This window comes from Cajanus cajan, chromosome 9 (assembly GCF_000230855.2).
Source record: "Cajanus cajan strain Asha chromosome 9, NIPB_CcT2T_4, whole genome shotgun sequence".
In the NCBI taxonomy this organism is placed as follows: domain Eukaryota; kingdom Viridiplantae; phylum Streptophyta; class Magnoliopsida; order Fabales; family Fabaceae; genus Cajanus; species Cajanus cajan.
The window spans coordinates 36711655-36726517 of NC_138525.1; the positions used below are offsets into that span (position 1 = coordinate 36711655).

The following is a 14863-nucleotide window of genomic DNA, read 5'->3' on the forward strand; positions in this document are numbered from 1 at the left end:
ATTAACAATATTTGCAAACCAAGGGGTGGTAGAAGCAGAAACATAAGAAACAGTTAACAAATTTTCATCAGGAAAATTATCCTGGATGGGCAAGACGTCAGCACTATCCTCAGCTCTCTCAATCCTGCTGAGATGGTCTGCCACTAAATTATGAGTTCCACTCCTGTCTCGTATATCCAGATCAAACTCCTGGAGCCAGAGCATCCACCTGATCAATCTGGGCTTTGACTCAGCCTTTTTCAGTAGGTACTTCAGAGCTGCATGGTCAGTATAGACAATAACATGAGAACCAAGCAAATAAGATCTAAATTTATCAAGAGCAAAAACAATGGCCAGAAGCTCTTTCTCTGTGGTAGTGTAGTTTGCTTGGGTAGTGTCCAAAGTCCAGGAAGCATAATATATAACCCTGGGCAACTTGTCAACTCTCTATGCCAGGACAGCTCCCAATGCATAATTGGATGCATCACACATCAACTCGAATGGGACTGTCCAATTAGATCCCTGAATGATTGGAGTGGTGGTGAGTGCTTCCTTGAGGCAGTCAAAAGCCTGTTTACACCTGTCATCAAAAAAAAAATCAACATCTTTTTGTAGCAGATTGGATAGCAGAAGGGCCTTCTTGCTGAATTCTTTGACAAAGTGCCTATAGAAACCTGCATGGCCAAGAAAAGATCGAACCTCTCGCACGCAAGAGGGGTAAGGCAACTGTGAAATAACAGAGACTTTTGCAGGATCTACTTCTATGCCCTTACTAGAAATAATATGCCCTAAAACTATACCCTGTTCAACCATGAAATGGAATTTCTCAAAATTAAGAACAAGGTTAGTGATGGAATAACACTAAGGTCGAGAAGACCAAGAGGTGATATATTAAAGGAGGCAAGAGGAATGGGTTAGTGAGGCCACTTTTGGACCTTACCTCCTACGTTCTTTTTAATCATAGAATTTATTTTACTTGTATTTCCAATTTTACCCTTGTATTTTGGGGTGTTTAGGACTTAGAATTTATTTTCCCTTGTATTTCCCTTTTTACCCTTGTATTATGGGGTGCTCTAGATGATTAGGGTTTTTAATTTTGGGCTAGGGTGTTAACTAGAAGGGTGACACATTTTTTTGGTGTTCATTGGATCTATTTTTGGTGTTAGAAAGGCTTAGGCCCAAGTGGAGGGCAAAGGTTGCATGGTCTTATCATGCACCTAGATATAGCCAATCTAAACCCAAAGATTCCATCCTTGGCCACCAAGTTGCATCTAGGGTTCATTTGCATTTCATTTGGAATGCATTTGCCTACTCCAAATGCAACCCTAGATGCCTCCCCTCCTATAAATACCCAACACCCCACACCTTGTAAATACTTTGGATATTGAATATAAAGAGAGCCTTTAGTGCCTTTATATCTTTCCTTAGTCACCCTTGGCTATTTTCGGCCAAACCCTACCATCTCCACCTTGAGAGAAACAACCCTAGAAGTGGCCTTCATCATCATGAAGTGAGCCAACCCTAGAGTACCATTCTCAAGCATTTCCTCAAACACCTTCTACCCAACCTTCATTTTCGTCCATTCCATCATCATCCACCCTAAAACCTTGGTCCACCTTTGAAGAACTTGATCCTTGGAGAAGGCGTCCTCCTCCTTGCTCATCATCTCAAGTTCATGCAAGTAAGGATGCCATCAAGTGGTATCTAGAGCCTTGGTTCTTCAAGGGTAACAATCTCTTTATCTCTAAAAATATTCGGTCATGTCATGTCTTCCTTACATGTCTCCTAAGTGTGCCTAAATGAATCATCTTAATTGCCATATTTTGATGATCCATAAATCTCTTCTCATGTGTTGATTCATACCATATGTTCTTTGTGAATCATCTTGGCATTTTAGGCTTTCTTATTTAGGTTCTTGCTTTTTTCTTTAAATTTTTGAGTTGCTGGAAATTTTGGGCTGCATGTTATACATTAATGTTTTTATTTTTTTAATCCATCCGGTTTTGTCATAAGCTTGTCTCTTTGAACTACCTTGAAAGAAATTCCAAGTTTTTTATGCTTAGCCTTTGAAATGAACAAAAAATGATATGCATGCCACTTGTTTGATAAAATGGTCGTGAGTCCTTGATGTGCTTTAGAGAGTCAATCATGCATGCTAATTAGTTCTAGCATGTTCTACATCACTTAAAATATCATGTGTGACTAATTCCTTTACACATACTTACTTCAAATTTTCGGCCAATTTGTTGTGTATTCCTTGGTGAACTTGTATGCCTACATGATGTTTGATAATTTGAGTGTGAAATTGATTTCAATATGCCTATCTTTGCTGCTGGACGTGGGCTATTAAAAACTTAAGAAAAACACTCAAATTTTGTCTCATTGAGCTAGTGTAAGTTGCTAAAAGAATACTCCAAAAAGTTGCTAACAAAACCACCAAAAACAAGTGTAAAACCCAAGCAAAGGAATAGTATAAAATTCAAAAGAAAAAAAAGAAAAGTGGCTGGACTTTGAACAAAAAAAAAAGCCAAGACTTGTCGCCACCCGCCGAAACGGACATTGGCATTCGCGACGATGGTTGGACTCTTTTTAAGTTTTGAAAAAATGATGGATTGTTAGAATGACTTATTCTCAAACTGAGACCTCATCGAGCTAACAATTTTGTTTAAATGGCTCTCACCAATCCATGTTAATCCCAAGCGGGACCCTCCATGGATTAGTGGTTTTCGCAAAAAGAAGGGTTCTTGGAGTCGCCACCAATGTTTTACTCAAAACATTGGAAAAAGATATAAGGCAATTGATTTTCACAAATCAACTTTGGCCATTACAACCAGAGTCGGGTAAGGGAGTCGGTTACGTGCGAGGAAGGTGTTAGCACCCCACAACGCCCTTTTCGGGTTCCCTATGACGGATTATTTCATAAATAATAGTGTAAAGTTACTAAATTACCCCTATTTATTAGAAACGATTATGAGTAAAATATTTACATGATGAAAACTCTAAACATGCAATGCAACAATCAAAAAGCAATAAATAAAAGCGGTAAAAGAAGGGATTTGGAAAGAAACCTTCGAAGCGGGCTTTTATATATTCAAAACGAAGTTTAGGAGGCTTTTTGGCGCTCCTTCCCACTACACGTCCGCTCGCTCCTTTCCCTAAAGATAATTTTTACTATGGAAATCAAAGAGATTTCCCTTCGACTTGTTCGAGTCTCAAGCTAATGGCTCATGACTCAAGAACTTCGTCGGATTGGCTCTCGGAGAGACTTCTAGGGCAGAGAATAGCTTAAAAACCCAAGAATACTCAGCACGAGGGTCCAGAAGTGTGGAAAAAGTGTGGAATGACGTGCAAATGACGTCCTATTTATAGGATTGAGGTGCAATACGGCCTGGGAGGTCAATACGGCCCGTACTGGGTTTTTGAACTACAGTACGGCCGTATTGAATTCAATACGGCCGTATTGAAGTTCAAAAACTTCAATACGGCCGTATTGGTTTCAGTATGGCCGTATTGTAGTTCAAATAGCTCAGTACGGCCGTACTGAACCTCTGGGAGGGCGTATTGGGCTCCAATCCTCACACACCCTTATTCTAAGCTACTCTAAGACTTCTAGACCTACAAAGAATCATCCTAGGGTCTTCCAGGAGTCCTTCCGGCTGACTTTCCTTCGGTCTTCGAGAGTCTTTGAGCTTTATTTCCGACCCGGACAATTTTAGGGGTCTACAGCTGCCCCCTCTTTACTTAGTCGAACGGCTTTTTGGTGTACCGGTTGACAAGTAAAGGAGTTGACCCAATTGTCCGGGGAGTAAGCCATCCTTCCGACTTGTAGTGTCTTCCGGTGGGAAAATTGTTGAGTGGCCTCTCCAGGTTGAGTATTAGTCGTCGCCTCTCCAGGCTCGTGCATACCTCGGTGTTTCTGACAACCTCGGTAGCGTGAGTTTGCCCTCTCCAGGGTCTGCATGCCTCCGTGTTTCTGACGACGTTGGCAGCTGCATACCTCCGTGTTTCTGACGACGTCGGTAGCTGAGTATTGGTCATCGCCTCTCCAGGCTCGTGCATACCTCGGTGTTTCTGACAACCTCGGTAGCTGCATACCTCCGTGTTTCTGACGACGGGGTAGCTGAGTATTAGTTGTCGCCTCTCCAGGCTCGTGCATACCTCGGTGTTTCTGACAACCTCGGTAGCTGCATACCTCCGTGTTTCTAACGACGGGGTAGCTGAGTATTGGTCGTCGCCTCTCCAGGCTCGTTGCATACCTCGGTGTTTCTGACAACCTCGGTAGTTGCATACCTCCGTGTTTCTGACGACGGCGGTAGCTGAGTATTAGTCGTCGCCTCTCCAGGCTCGTGCATACCTCGGTGTTTCTGACAACCTCGGTAGCTGCATACCTCCGTGTTTCTGACGACGGGGTAGCTGAGTATTAGTCGTCGCCTCTCTAGGCTCGTGCATACCTCGGTGTTTCTGACGACCTCGGTAGCGTGAGTTTGCCCTCTCCAGGGTCTGCGGTTTGCCCTCCCCAGGGTTGCATACCTCCGTGCTTCTGGTCACTTTGGTAGCGTGAGTTTGCCCTCTCCAGGGATTTGTGATGATTTTGTCTCCACAGTCCACGATGCTACTTCGACGGTTGTTTTTGATTTTGGTGCCGCTGAGGGCTGGATAACGCAGGGATCCGTCTAGGGGATGTGTAGTTACTCATAGGTTCTTGTGTCCCAACTTTCCATTGCGTAGTTGGTGCCCACTGGGGAAATTCTGATTCCTTGGGGATGCAGACACAAAGATGCTCTTTCTGAGGTGAGCGATGCCTTATGATTGGCTGACGTCCTTTCGACGTTGGTGGAGTATCCCGGTTATCCTTATTCGGGTGACTTTTTTGATTTTCTGGTTTTGTTGCCTCTGCGTAGGCTGTTATCCGCTGGGGGATTCTGTCGTATTGATCTTGATTGGCCTCTTCTGTTAGGCGGATTATCTTGACGTTCGGTTTTTTGGTTGAATACCGAATTCCGCTTGGGGAATGGGTATCGATCTTTTTGGATTTTCCTTTTTTGGAGGAGTGCCTCTGAGTATGCGAATGGGGATTAAGGATCTTATGTATCCCAGAGTATTATTTAGAAAGCCTCTTTAGGCTTTGCTTCACTCGTCGCTCGAGTTGGAAAGCTATCTTCCACGGAGGAAGTCTGAGTCCTTTGACTCGGATATTTTGTTTGGATGATCATGCTTCCATTGGGGAATCTTGCTGATCTTGCTCTGATAGCTTTCACTGGGAATTCGGCCCAAGAGTGCAAGCTGAGATGTCTCTGGGGAGTATTATTTCGGCAAGCCTCTCCAGGCTCAGTTATTCTGTACGATTGTTGGATTTTCTGAATTTTTGCCTTTTCTGTTGATTTTTCGGCTTTTTTCAGAATTGGAGGGATCTCAAACACACTCACGGATAAAGTATGCAGAGGAATGAAGATGTTGTTGATGTACAAAAGAATGGGCCAATACGGGCCGTATTGAATTCAATACGCCCGTATTGGTGTGGACGTTATGGCCAATACGGCCGTATTCATTTCAGTACGCCCGTATTGAGTTGAAAATTTGTTCATAACCCTAATTTTAGTACGGGCGTACTGAACATGGTACGGGCGCATTGTTTTTTCTGAAGTTTATATTTTTTTTTTTTTCAATAAACAGAGAATAAGTGATCTTCCAGTACACCTATCATCTGTATGCATGTATGCGGTATGATGCACCTAATTCTATTTGATTTATTTTTCAAAAGAATTAACCGATGCGTTTCTTTGCTTGGATTTTGCCATTCCTCTAGACGGGCTGTGCGCTGCCGATTTCTGTAACCGAGGAATGATGCGTGTTATATCGGGATTGGTGTCATCAACCCAGTGATCGTTCCCTTCCTTTAGAAGATGTATCAACCTTCCTATTGACCACTATATCTCCATGTTCCACTAGATTATTCTAAAATCGTTTGGGACAAGAGAAAAGAAAGGAAAGATATTTTTGTTCAAAAGTTTGTGTTTTAGAGGGGATTATTATTGTTTTGAAAACGGTTTTTGTAAGAATGGCTGGCCAAGGTAGGCTCATGTGTTTAGGCTTGTTTGATTAAACACTTATGAAGTTAAGAAAGTCTTGTTATTGACGTTGTGATTCGACAACTTAGATAGTTTCCCTTGAACCTTTCTTTTTGAATTCAGCTCATGGTACCATCACGGATTTCTTTTGCTTTTTGATTGTCCTTATTTTTTGCCTAAAACACCCTTTTGTGGCGTCTCAGCGGACCTTTGTTTTTGTTTATTTTTGCAACCCTAATTTTTGCCTAGGTCACCCTTTCGTGGGATTCCTAGCAGGTTCTTTGCTCTTATTTTTGCGCAGCCCCTTTTTTGGGTTTCCTGCCGAGCTTTTTTTGTTTTTATGATTTTTGTTTTTAAAGGATTTCTTTTTTATCCATGATGGCACTTGTCGAGGCCAAGGAATGGTGCTCCAAGTTGTCATACACACTTCCACATAAAAATGATGCGGGTTTATTGTTATTAAGACAATTTTAACCTCATTCATGCTTATTCAAACAGGGTTAAAATAATGTGGTCTAGAAATTTATTGCAAGCAAGAAAAGAAGCAATAAGAAATAATAAAGAACGATTTTATTATAATTATAGCGGAAACATGTGCCCTATCGAGGCTCGGGGGTCGGGCTGTCCCCGAGGAGTGATCTCTAACAGTCATCAGGTCTATACATCCTTATCGGAAGAAGAAGAGCACTTGATGACGACGACCGGCCTTGACGCCTGTGAACCGACCTTCCTAAAGATCTGGCTTAAAGAACGTCGAGAAGGATCTTGGTTCCTCTTCGTCCTTTGATCTTTATTAGGGTTGTATCCTAACCCTTGTTTCCCCGGATTATCCTTAATAATGGGTAGCTCGGGAATTCCTTGGGAATCCTTGCAAGTCCTTGTCCAGGCAAGTATCCGTTCTTGGTGAGCATGTAGGCTACCTTCTTCATTTCTCGGGGAAACGTTTCGACATTGGCGATCTCCAATGCTTGGAAGGCGGTCTCTAGAGCTTCCTCTGCTGCATCCACGTAAGGTATGGCAGATGGCTTGCTGATGAGTATGTCATCTTCAGCTTGTACGGTCACCAGCTTGTCACCCACTATGAATTCGACTTTCTGGTGGAGCGTAGAGGGAACAGCTTTCGCATCATGAATCCAAGGTCGGCCGAGGAGACAGCTGTATGCAGGAGTAATGTCCATCACTTGAAATTCGACATTAAAGATGGTGGGTCCAATTTGGATTGGAAGATTGATTTCTCCCACCACTTCTCTTTTAGAACCGTCGAAAGCTCGGACGATCATGTTGCTCGGGCGCATTTGGATTCCCTTGATTGCCATTTGATCGAACGTTCTTTTTGGCATCACATTCAAGGAAGATCCGTTATCCACCAAGACTTTAGCGATGTGGTATTCCTTGCACCTTACAGAGATGTGCAAGGGCTTGTTCTGATTCGGTCCCTCAGCGGGGATTTCTTCATCGGTGAAAGTGAGGTGATCATTAGCCGTGATGTGACTAACAATCCCCTCAAACTTGTCTTGGGAGATAGTGTGCGACACGTATGCCTCGTTCAAGACTTTCAACAGAGCTTGTCGATGCGGTTCGGAGCTTAGGATCAACGACAACAGAGTAATCTTTGCTGGCATCCTATGAAGTTGATCCACGATGGAGTACTCGCTCTGTCGGATATATTTTAACAGCTCATCAGTGTCCTCCTCGGATTCCTTATTTTCCTCATTTTTTTCTTTTTCTTTTTCTTTTCCTTTATTCTTGGGAGCTTTATCATGAAGATCTTCGGGAGTGTAGATCCTGCCACTCCTAGTCATGCCCCCAAGTCCAGCGATGTTAGAGATATTGCTGTCGACAGAAGAATGGATGTCGTATATCCATGGCACAACCTTATTCGATTCGTAGGGAAAAGGTCTTGGAGCAGTGATCTTCAACGGTATCGGACCTTCCCCTTTATTCGTCTTGATTACCAACAACGGAGTTGATGTGCGTTCGCTTGGCGCAGTTGTTGGTTTACACTTAATAACAAACGGCGTGCGATCCATTCTGAACATACGCATCGATTAATCCTTTCTTTTTATTAATGTTATTAATGAATTACTAGGAGAGATGTATGCAAATGAATGACTATGGAATGCAAACCTAGATCCCTCCATGATCTTCGATAAGAATGCATGATATGAAATGATGGCGTTGAATATGCATGCATTGTGTTTATTCAACTAAGCATTATCATGTTTTCAGGATACTCCTAAGATGATGCATGATATTGCTTGGTTTGGATAAATAACTTCTTTTTTTGGGTATTTTGTTTTTTGTATTTTTTGGGTGAAAAGGGAAACTACCTACATGAATGTGATGAGGGTAGATGTTAACACCATGTAATGGAAGATTCTTATTCCTATTTATTCTTATTCTAAAAGGGGAATGTTGTATGTTTAAAGAATGCAATGTATGCTCAAACAATGTCACATAAACAATGCACAAACAATTCACTCATCCACGAACAGTCACGAGCGAATCACGAGGTAGGGGTATCCTGCAGAAAAGTGCATATTCAAGGAGGTTCTAACTGTTCTCACCGGTCCAAGGCCCCCAAGGTGCCCCCATTATAGGGACCCAATTCCTCTCGTCGTAAGTCGATGGAAAGCTCCAACGCACTGTCGGACTCGAGTTCATGGTTTTCACCTTGAGTGATGTTTTCCGACAACGGTCTATGGGCACCTATAGACCCATTCAACAACCGGCCGTACTAACATCCACTCCCTATGGCATTCCACTCATGCCCCCGGGTATAGAGGGAACTGTTGTGTGCAAAGGTTCGTGTGCGGTTTATATTTCAAACGATTGCGGAAATTTAAACATCCAACAGTTATTAAAGCCAACTAGGTAAAACATGTTATCATACAAGCGAGGGGTAACGAAGTAATTTTAAACTATTATTTTAGAAATAATCCATCACTAAATGGGACTGACTCTCGAGGCTTCCCCAGCAGAGTCGCCATCTGTCGCCACCCGCCGAAACGGACATTGGCATTCGCGACGATGGTTGGACTCTTTTTAAGTTTTGAAAAAATGATGGATTGTTAGAACGACTTATTCTCAAACTGAGACCTCATCGAGCTAACAATTTTGTTTAAATGGCTCTCACCAATCCATGTTAATCCCAAGCGGGACCCTCCATGGATTAGTGGTTTTCGCAAAAAGAAGGGGTTCTTGGAGTCGCCACCAATGTTTTACTCAAAACATTGGAAAAAGATATAAGGCAAATAAATTTCACAAATCAACTTTGGCCATTACAACCAGAGTCGGGTAAGGGAGTCGGTTACGTGCGAAGAAGGTGTTAGCACCCCACAACGCCCCTTTCGGGTTCCCTATGACGGATTATTTCATAAATAATAGTGTAAAGTTACTAAATTACCCCTATTTATTAGAAACGATTATGAGTAAAATATTTACATGATGAAAACTCTAAACATGCAATGCAACAATCAAAAAGCAATAAATAAAAGCGGTAAAAGAAGGGATTTGGAAAGAAACCTTCGAAGCGGGCTTTTATATATTCAAAACGAAGTTTAGGAGGCTTTTTGGCGCTCTTTCCCACTACACGTCCGCTCGCTCCTTTCCCTAAAGATAATTTTTACTATGGAAATCAAAGAGATTTCCCTTCGACTTGTTCGAGTCTCAAGCTAATGGCGCATGACTCAAGAACTTCGTCGGATTGGCTCTCGGAGAGACTTCTAGGGCAGAGAATAGCTTAAAAACCCAAGAATACTCAGCACGAGGGTCCAGAAGTGTGGAAAAAGTGTGGAATGACGTGCAAATGACGTCCTATTTATAGGATTGAGGCGCAATACGGCCTGGGAGGTCAATACGGCCCGTACTGGGTTTTTGAACTACAGTACGGCCGTATTGAATTCAATACGACCGTATTGAAGTTCAAAAACTTCAATACGGCCGTATTGGTTTCAGTATGGCCGTATTGTAGTTCAAATAGCTCAGTACGGCCGTACTGAACCTCTGGGAGGGCGTATTGGGCTCCAATCCTCACACACCCTTATTCTAAGCTACTCTAAGACTTCTAGACCTACAAAGAATCATCCTAGGGTCTTCCAGGAGTCCTTCCGGCTGACTTTCCTTCGGTCTTTGAGAGTCTTTGAGCTTTATTTCCGACCCGGACAATTTTAGGGGTCTACAAGACTTGGACAAGCCCAAAAAGAACAAAGAAACCAAAAACAAGAAAAAGGGAACCTTTGCTAGACTTGTGGAGTTTTGGACCAACTTTCATACCATAGCACTTGGAGTTAATTCTTGGACCATTGGACAATACTTAATGGCCGAATGAGACAATAAATCAAACATGTTAAGTGCATAATTTTTCTTTTAAGCCTACTTGCTAAATTCTATTATAGTGTCATTCTAGGAATTACTCTTTTGTGTGCTTTCCTTTTATTAATGTGCCTTAATTTCAGTTTTTGAGTCTTTCTTCTACTCTTAAGTTTGTCTCATAAATTCTATTTGAGTTTAGCCTTTTCTTAATTGTGCCTTTTTCGTTTTTCTTTCTTGGCCTCTTGTACTCTTGGGTTGTGTTTTCTTCTTGATCTAGGTGGGGAAAACTTCTAAAACACTACACACTTTCTTGGTGGATTGAGTGGAGGGGTTGTCCGATTGGAGTTCAAGGAACTTTGGAGGATCACACCAATTCATAGAGTGCAAACACCATTTCAAGACTAACATTGGGTGTTCATTGTGAAGGGGTGGAGAATTGAAGACTTGGAGACTTCCTTTTTTTTTCTACTTATTTCTTTCTTGTTAAATTTCGGCCTCTTGTGTTTTTGGCCTTGGTTTCATTCATTTTTGGTTTGTAATTGGCCATTTTTAAACCTTTTCAATTTGGTGGTAGTTTCGTGTAGTTTGAAGGTGATTTGAAAACCTTCACCTAGGAAACCGACTAGCATATGCTTTAAGTGTTTTCCTTTGCATGCTTTAAAGCTTTGGTAGTATATTTGCCTAGGACTTTACATTGTTTATTTGTTTCGTTTAGAAGGCTTCATTTGCCTACTAGGGGGGCGTGCACATCACACACCTTAGTATTGTGAAAATTGTTTTTGTGAGAAAAGTGTGAAAAGGCTTAGTGATTTTTACTTGAAAAGGCTTGGTTTTTAAGTGATTCTTAGTAGTCCACCTCCCTTGATAGTTCACTTTGTACACTTAGGCCTTTTCATACCTATCTTGCACCTTGAAAATCCTTTTTTGTGAAAACCCTTTTATCACTCACTCTTTGTGAAAAAATTTTCAAACCTTTTTGAAAACACTTTGTGAAAACCTTTTTGGATCAAAGATGAGTGATCATTCTAGTGTCCATGGTCATAACTCTTGTAGTACTAGGTCTAGTGTTAGGGAAGAAATTAGGCAACTCAAAGAGTACCTAAGAAAAAAGAAGAGGAAAATATAAAAAGAGAGGAAGAATTGAGAAGAAAAGAAAAAGAGTTTGAAAAAAATAATGAGGAAATAAAACAACTACTTGCAAAATTAGTTGAGAGGAGAGAAACTAGTGGATCCCAACCTAGGATTGTTCCAACTAGATCTCAAAAAGGCAAAGAAGTTAGAGTTCCTAGGAGTATGCATGAGCAAGAAAATACAACAAGAGAGGAGGAACTTAGAAGGAAAGAAAAAGAAAAGAAAATAGAAAAGAAAGAAAAAATAAAGAAAAGTATAGAGAAAGTTAAAGAGTGGCTAGAAAATGAAAAACAACAACCAACACTCTTAGAGAAGAGTAAGGAGGATAATGTTTCTTTCAAAGGGCTTATGCTTGAAGAGAGTCACTTTCCCATTGAAAATGATTTTAAAAAGACTTTCTTCATTTATCAAAACCTTAACTCTTTCTCTCACGTTGCCACTAGTCATGAAGTGGAGATTCAAAAACAAATCCTTTTTAAAGAAAAAGAATCTCAACTTCAAGATTTAGTGAAGAAAAAGTGGACTTCACTTAGTCCCACTTCTTGTGCTACTTCCTTGGTGGTGCCCAAGGAAGATAAGCCTTCTTTCTTTAAGACTCTTTCTACTTTAGTTTTCTTCATAAAGCACCCAACTTTCGGTTTGTATGGTTTGTTGGATACATCTCATGGTGTTGTATCTTCTATTTTTGATCTTGAAGGAAGTTCAAACTTATTTGAACTTAACTTGAATACTTTCCTACAAGACAAACTTAGATTATATGAGTTTCCTAGACTCCTCTTAACACCTTTTTCTCATATGTATCTAACAAATTATGCAATACAAAGTTGTTTAGGTAATTTTTTAGTTAAGTTTTCTTTATTTTCCAATACATACCTAGGTCATTACATTGGGCACTTCCAACAAGATATTTTAGTTTTTAGGACTAATACATTAGTGTGCGATAGTTTTAGTCTTTTTACCTTTTTATGTTTTAGTTATACACCTAGACTTCACCGTGGGGAGGATCCTATCCTTAACATTAGAAAGTCTAGTCCTTTTAATTTAGACAATCTTTTTAGCATTTTTAGTAGAACTCCTCTTAGGATACACTTTCCATTTCTATCATATACTATTACCTCTAATGCTTATTTTTATGTTTTTGTTGGTCATGATGCCCACCATGAGGAACCTCTTGATTTGAGGTCAAATCCTTTTCAAGAGGGAGGGAATGATGGAATAACACTAAGGTCGAGAAGACCAAGAGGTGATATATTAAAGGAGGCAAGAGGAATGGGTTAGTGAGGCCACTTTTGGACCTTACCTCCTATGTTCTTTTTAATCATAGAATTTATTTTACTTGTATTTCCAATTTTACCCTTGTATTTTGGGGTGTTTAGGACTTAGAATTTATTTTCCCTTGTATTTCCCTTTTTACCCTTGTATTATGGGGTGCTCTAGATGATTAGGGTTTTTAATTTTGGGCTAGGGTGTTAACTAGAAGGGTGACGCATTTTTTTGGTGTTCATTGGATCTATTTTTGGTGTTAGAAAGGCTTAGGCCCAAGTGGAGGGCAAAGGTTGCATGGTCTTATCATGCACCTAGATATAGCCAATCTAAACCCAAAGATTCCATCCTTGGCCACCAAGTTGCATCTAGGGTTCATTTGCATTTCATTTGGAATGCATTTGCCTACTCCAAATGCAACCCTAGATGCCTCCCCTCCTATAAATACCCAACACCCCACACCTTGTAAATACTTTGGATATTGAATATAAAGAGAGCCTTTAGTGCCTTTATATCTTTCCTTAGTCACCCTTGGCTATTTTCGGCCAAACCCTACCATCTCCACCTTGAGAGAAACAACCCTAGAAGTGGCCTTCATCATCATGAAGTGAGCCAACCCTAGAGTACCATTCTCAAGTATTTCCTCAAACACCTTCTACCCAACCTTCATTTTCGTCCATTCCATCATCATTCACCCTAAAACCTTGGTCCACCTTTGAAGAACTTGATCCTTGGAGAAGGCGTCCTCCTCTTTGCTCATCATCTCAAGTTCATGCAAGTAAGGATGCCATCAGTTAGTCTCAATGCATGTATTCAGAACTCTATCCAAACTATCCAAACATGCATCAAAAGAGGATCCATATACAGTAAAATCATCCATAAACACCTCTATGCAATTTTCAAGAAAATCAGAAAAGATACTAAGCATGCACCGCTGGAAGGTACCAGGGGCATTGCATAGGCCAAAAGGCATCCTCCTATAGGCAAAAGTACCAAAAGGACAGGTGAATGTGGTCTTCTCCTGATCCTTAGGCGCAATATGAATATGAAAATAACCAGAGAACCCATCAAGAAAACAATAATGAGATTTACCTACCAGATGCTCAAGCATCTGATCAATGAAGGGCAGAGGAAAATGATCCTTCCTTGTTGCTTGGTTGAGCCTCCGGTAGTCAATACAAACCCTCCAACTGTTTTGCACTCTAGTGGGGATGAGCTCATCCCTCTCATTTTTCACAACAGTGAGGCCTGTCTTCTTGGGGACCACCTGGACCGGACTCACCCACTGACTATCTGATATAGGATAAATGATCCTAGCTTGAAGAAGCTTGGTCACCTCCTTCTTCACTACATCCAAAATGACAGGGTTGAGTCATCTCTGGGGTTGTTTGACTGGTTTAGCTCCATCCTTTAAGAGTATCCTATGCATGCAAGTGGATGGGCTGATACCAGGAATGTCCGCCAAGGTCCAACCAATGGCTTTCTTATGCTCTTTCAGAACGTGCAACAATTTCTCCTCTTGAACAGCATCAAGGGAGGTGGAAATGATCACTAGCAGCTTCTCATCATCCTCCAAGTAAGCATACTTGAGGTTCTCTGGAAGAGGCTTCAACTCTGGTGTGGGTGCTGGCTGAACATCAGAAGGAACCAAAGAAGGGAGAAGTGGTTCCGTAGCCTGTACCTCAACCTGCAAGTCAGAATCTTTTGTACTTCCTACAACATGGTTAGTGCATTCTGACTGTATAAAATCAAGAGCAAGAGGTACAGCACCCAAAGTGTCAATTTCAGATGCCTCATAATCAGTTTCACATTCAGATTCAGACTCAGACTCAATGCATGAAAGGCAGCTATACAAATCAAGTGAAAATGAATGCTTCTTAACATGAGAAGAATCAAAATCATAAATGTGCTCATCAACTATATCATCAATCAATTCAGCACGAAAAAAAGAATGAGCTTCAGAAGGAAATTTCATGGCATCGAAAATATTAAAATGAACAACAATATCACCAAATTCCATAGACAAGGTGCCAGCATAAACATCAATCTTGGTCTGGGCTATTTTCAAAATTGGTATTCCTAGAATAATTAGGACAGAACCGTGGGAG

The 14863-nt window shown here is 41.1% G+C and overlaps 1 protein-coding gene across 1 annotated transcript; it reads left to right on the forward strand.

Annotated features, from left to right (window-relative positions):
• Positions 1–303: 303 nt before the first annotated feature.
• On the forward strand, positions 304–13207 carry LOC145952215 (uncharacterized). The gene is made up of 2 exons (XM_083064492.1): positions 304–1705; positions 10639–13207. The coding sequence occupies exon 2, from the start codon at positions 11655–11657 to the stop codon at positions 12768–12770; it is 1116 nt and encodes a 371-aa protein (XP_082920618.1). The 5' UTR covers positions 304–1705; positions 10639–11654; the 3' UTR covers positions 12771–13207.
• Positions 13208–14863: the final 1656 nt, after the last annotated feature.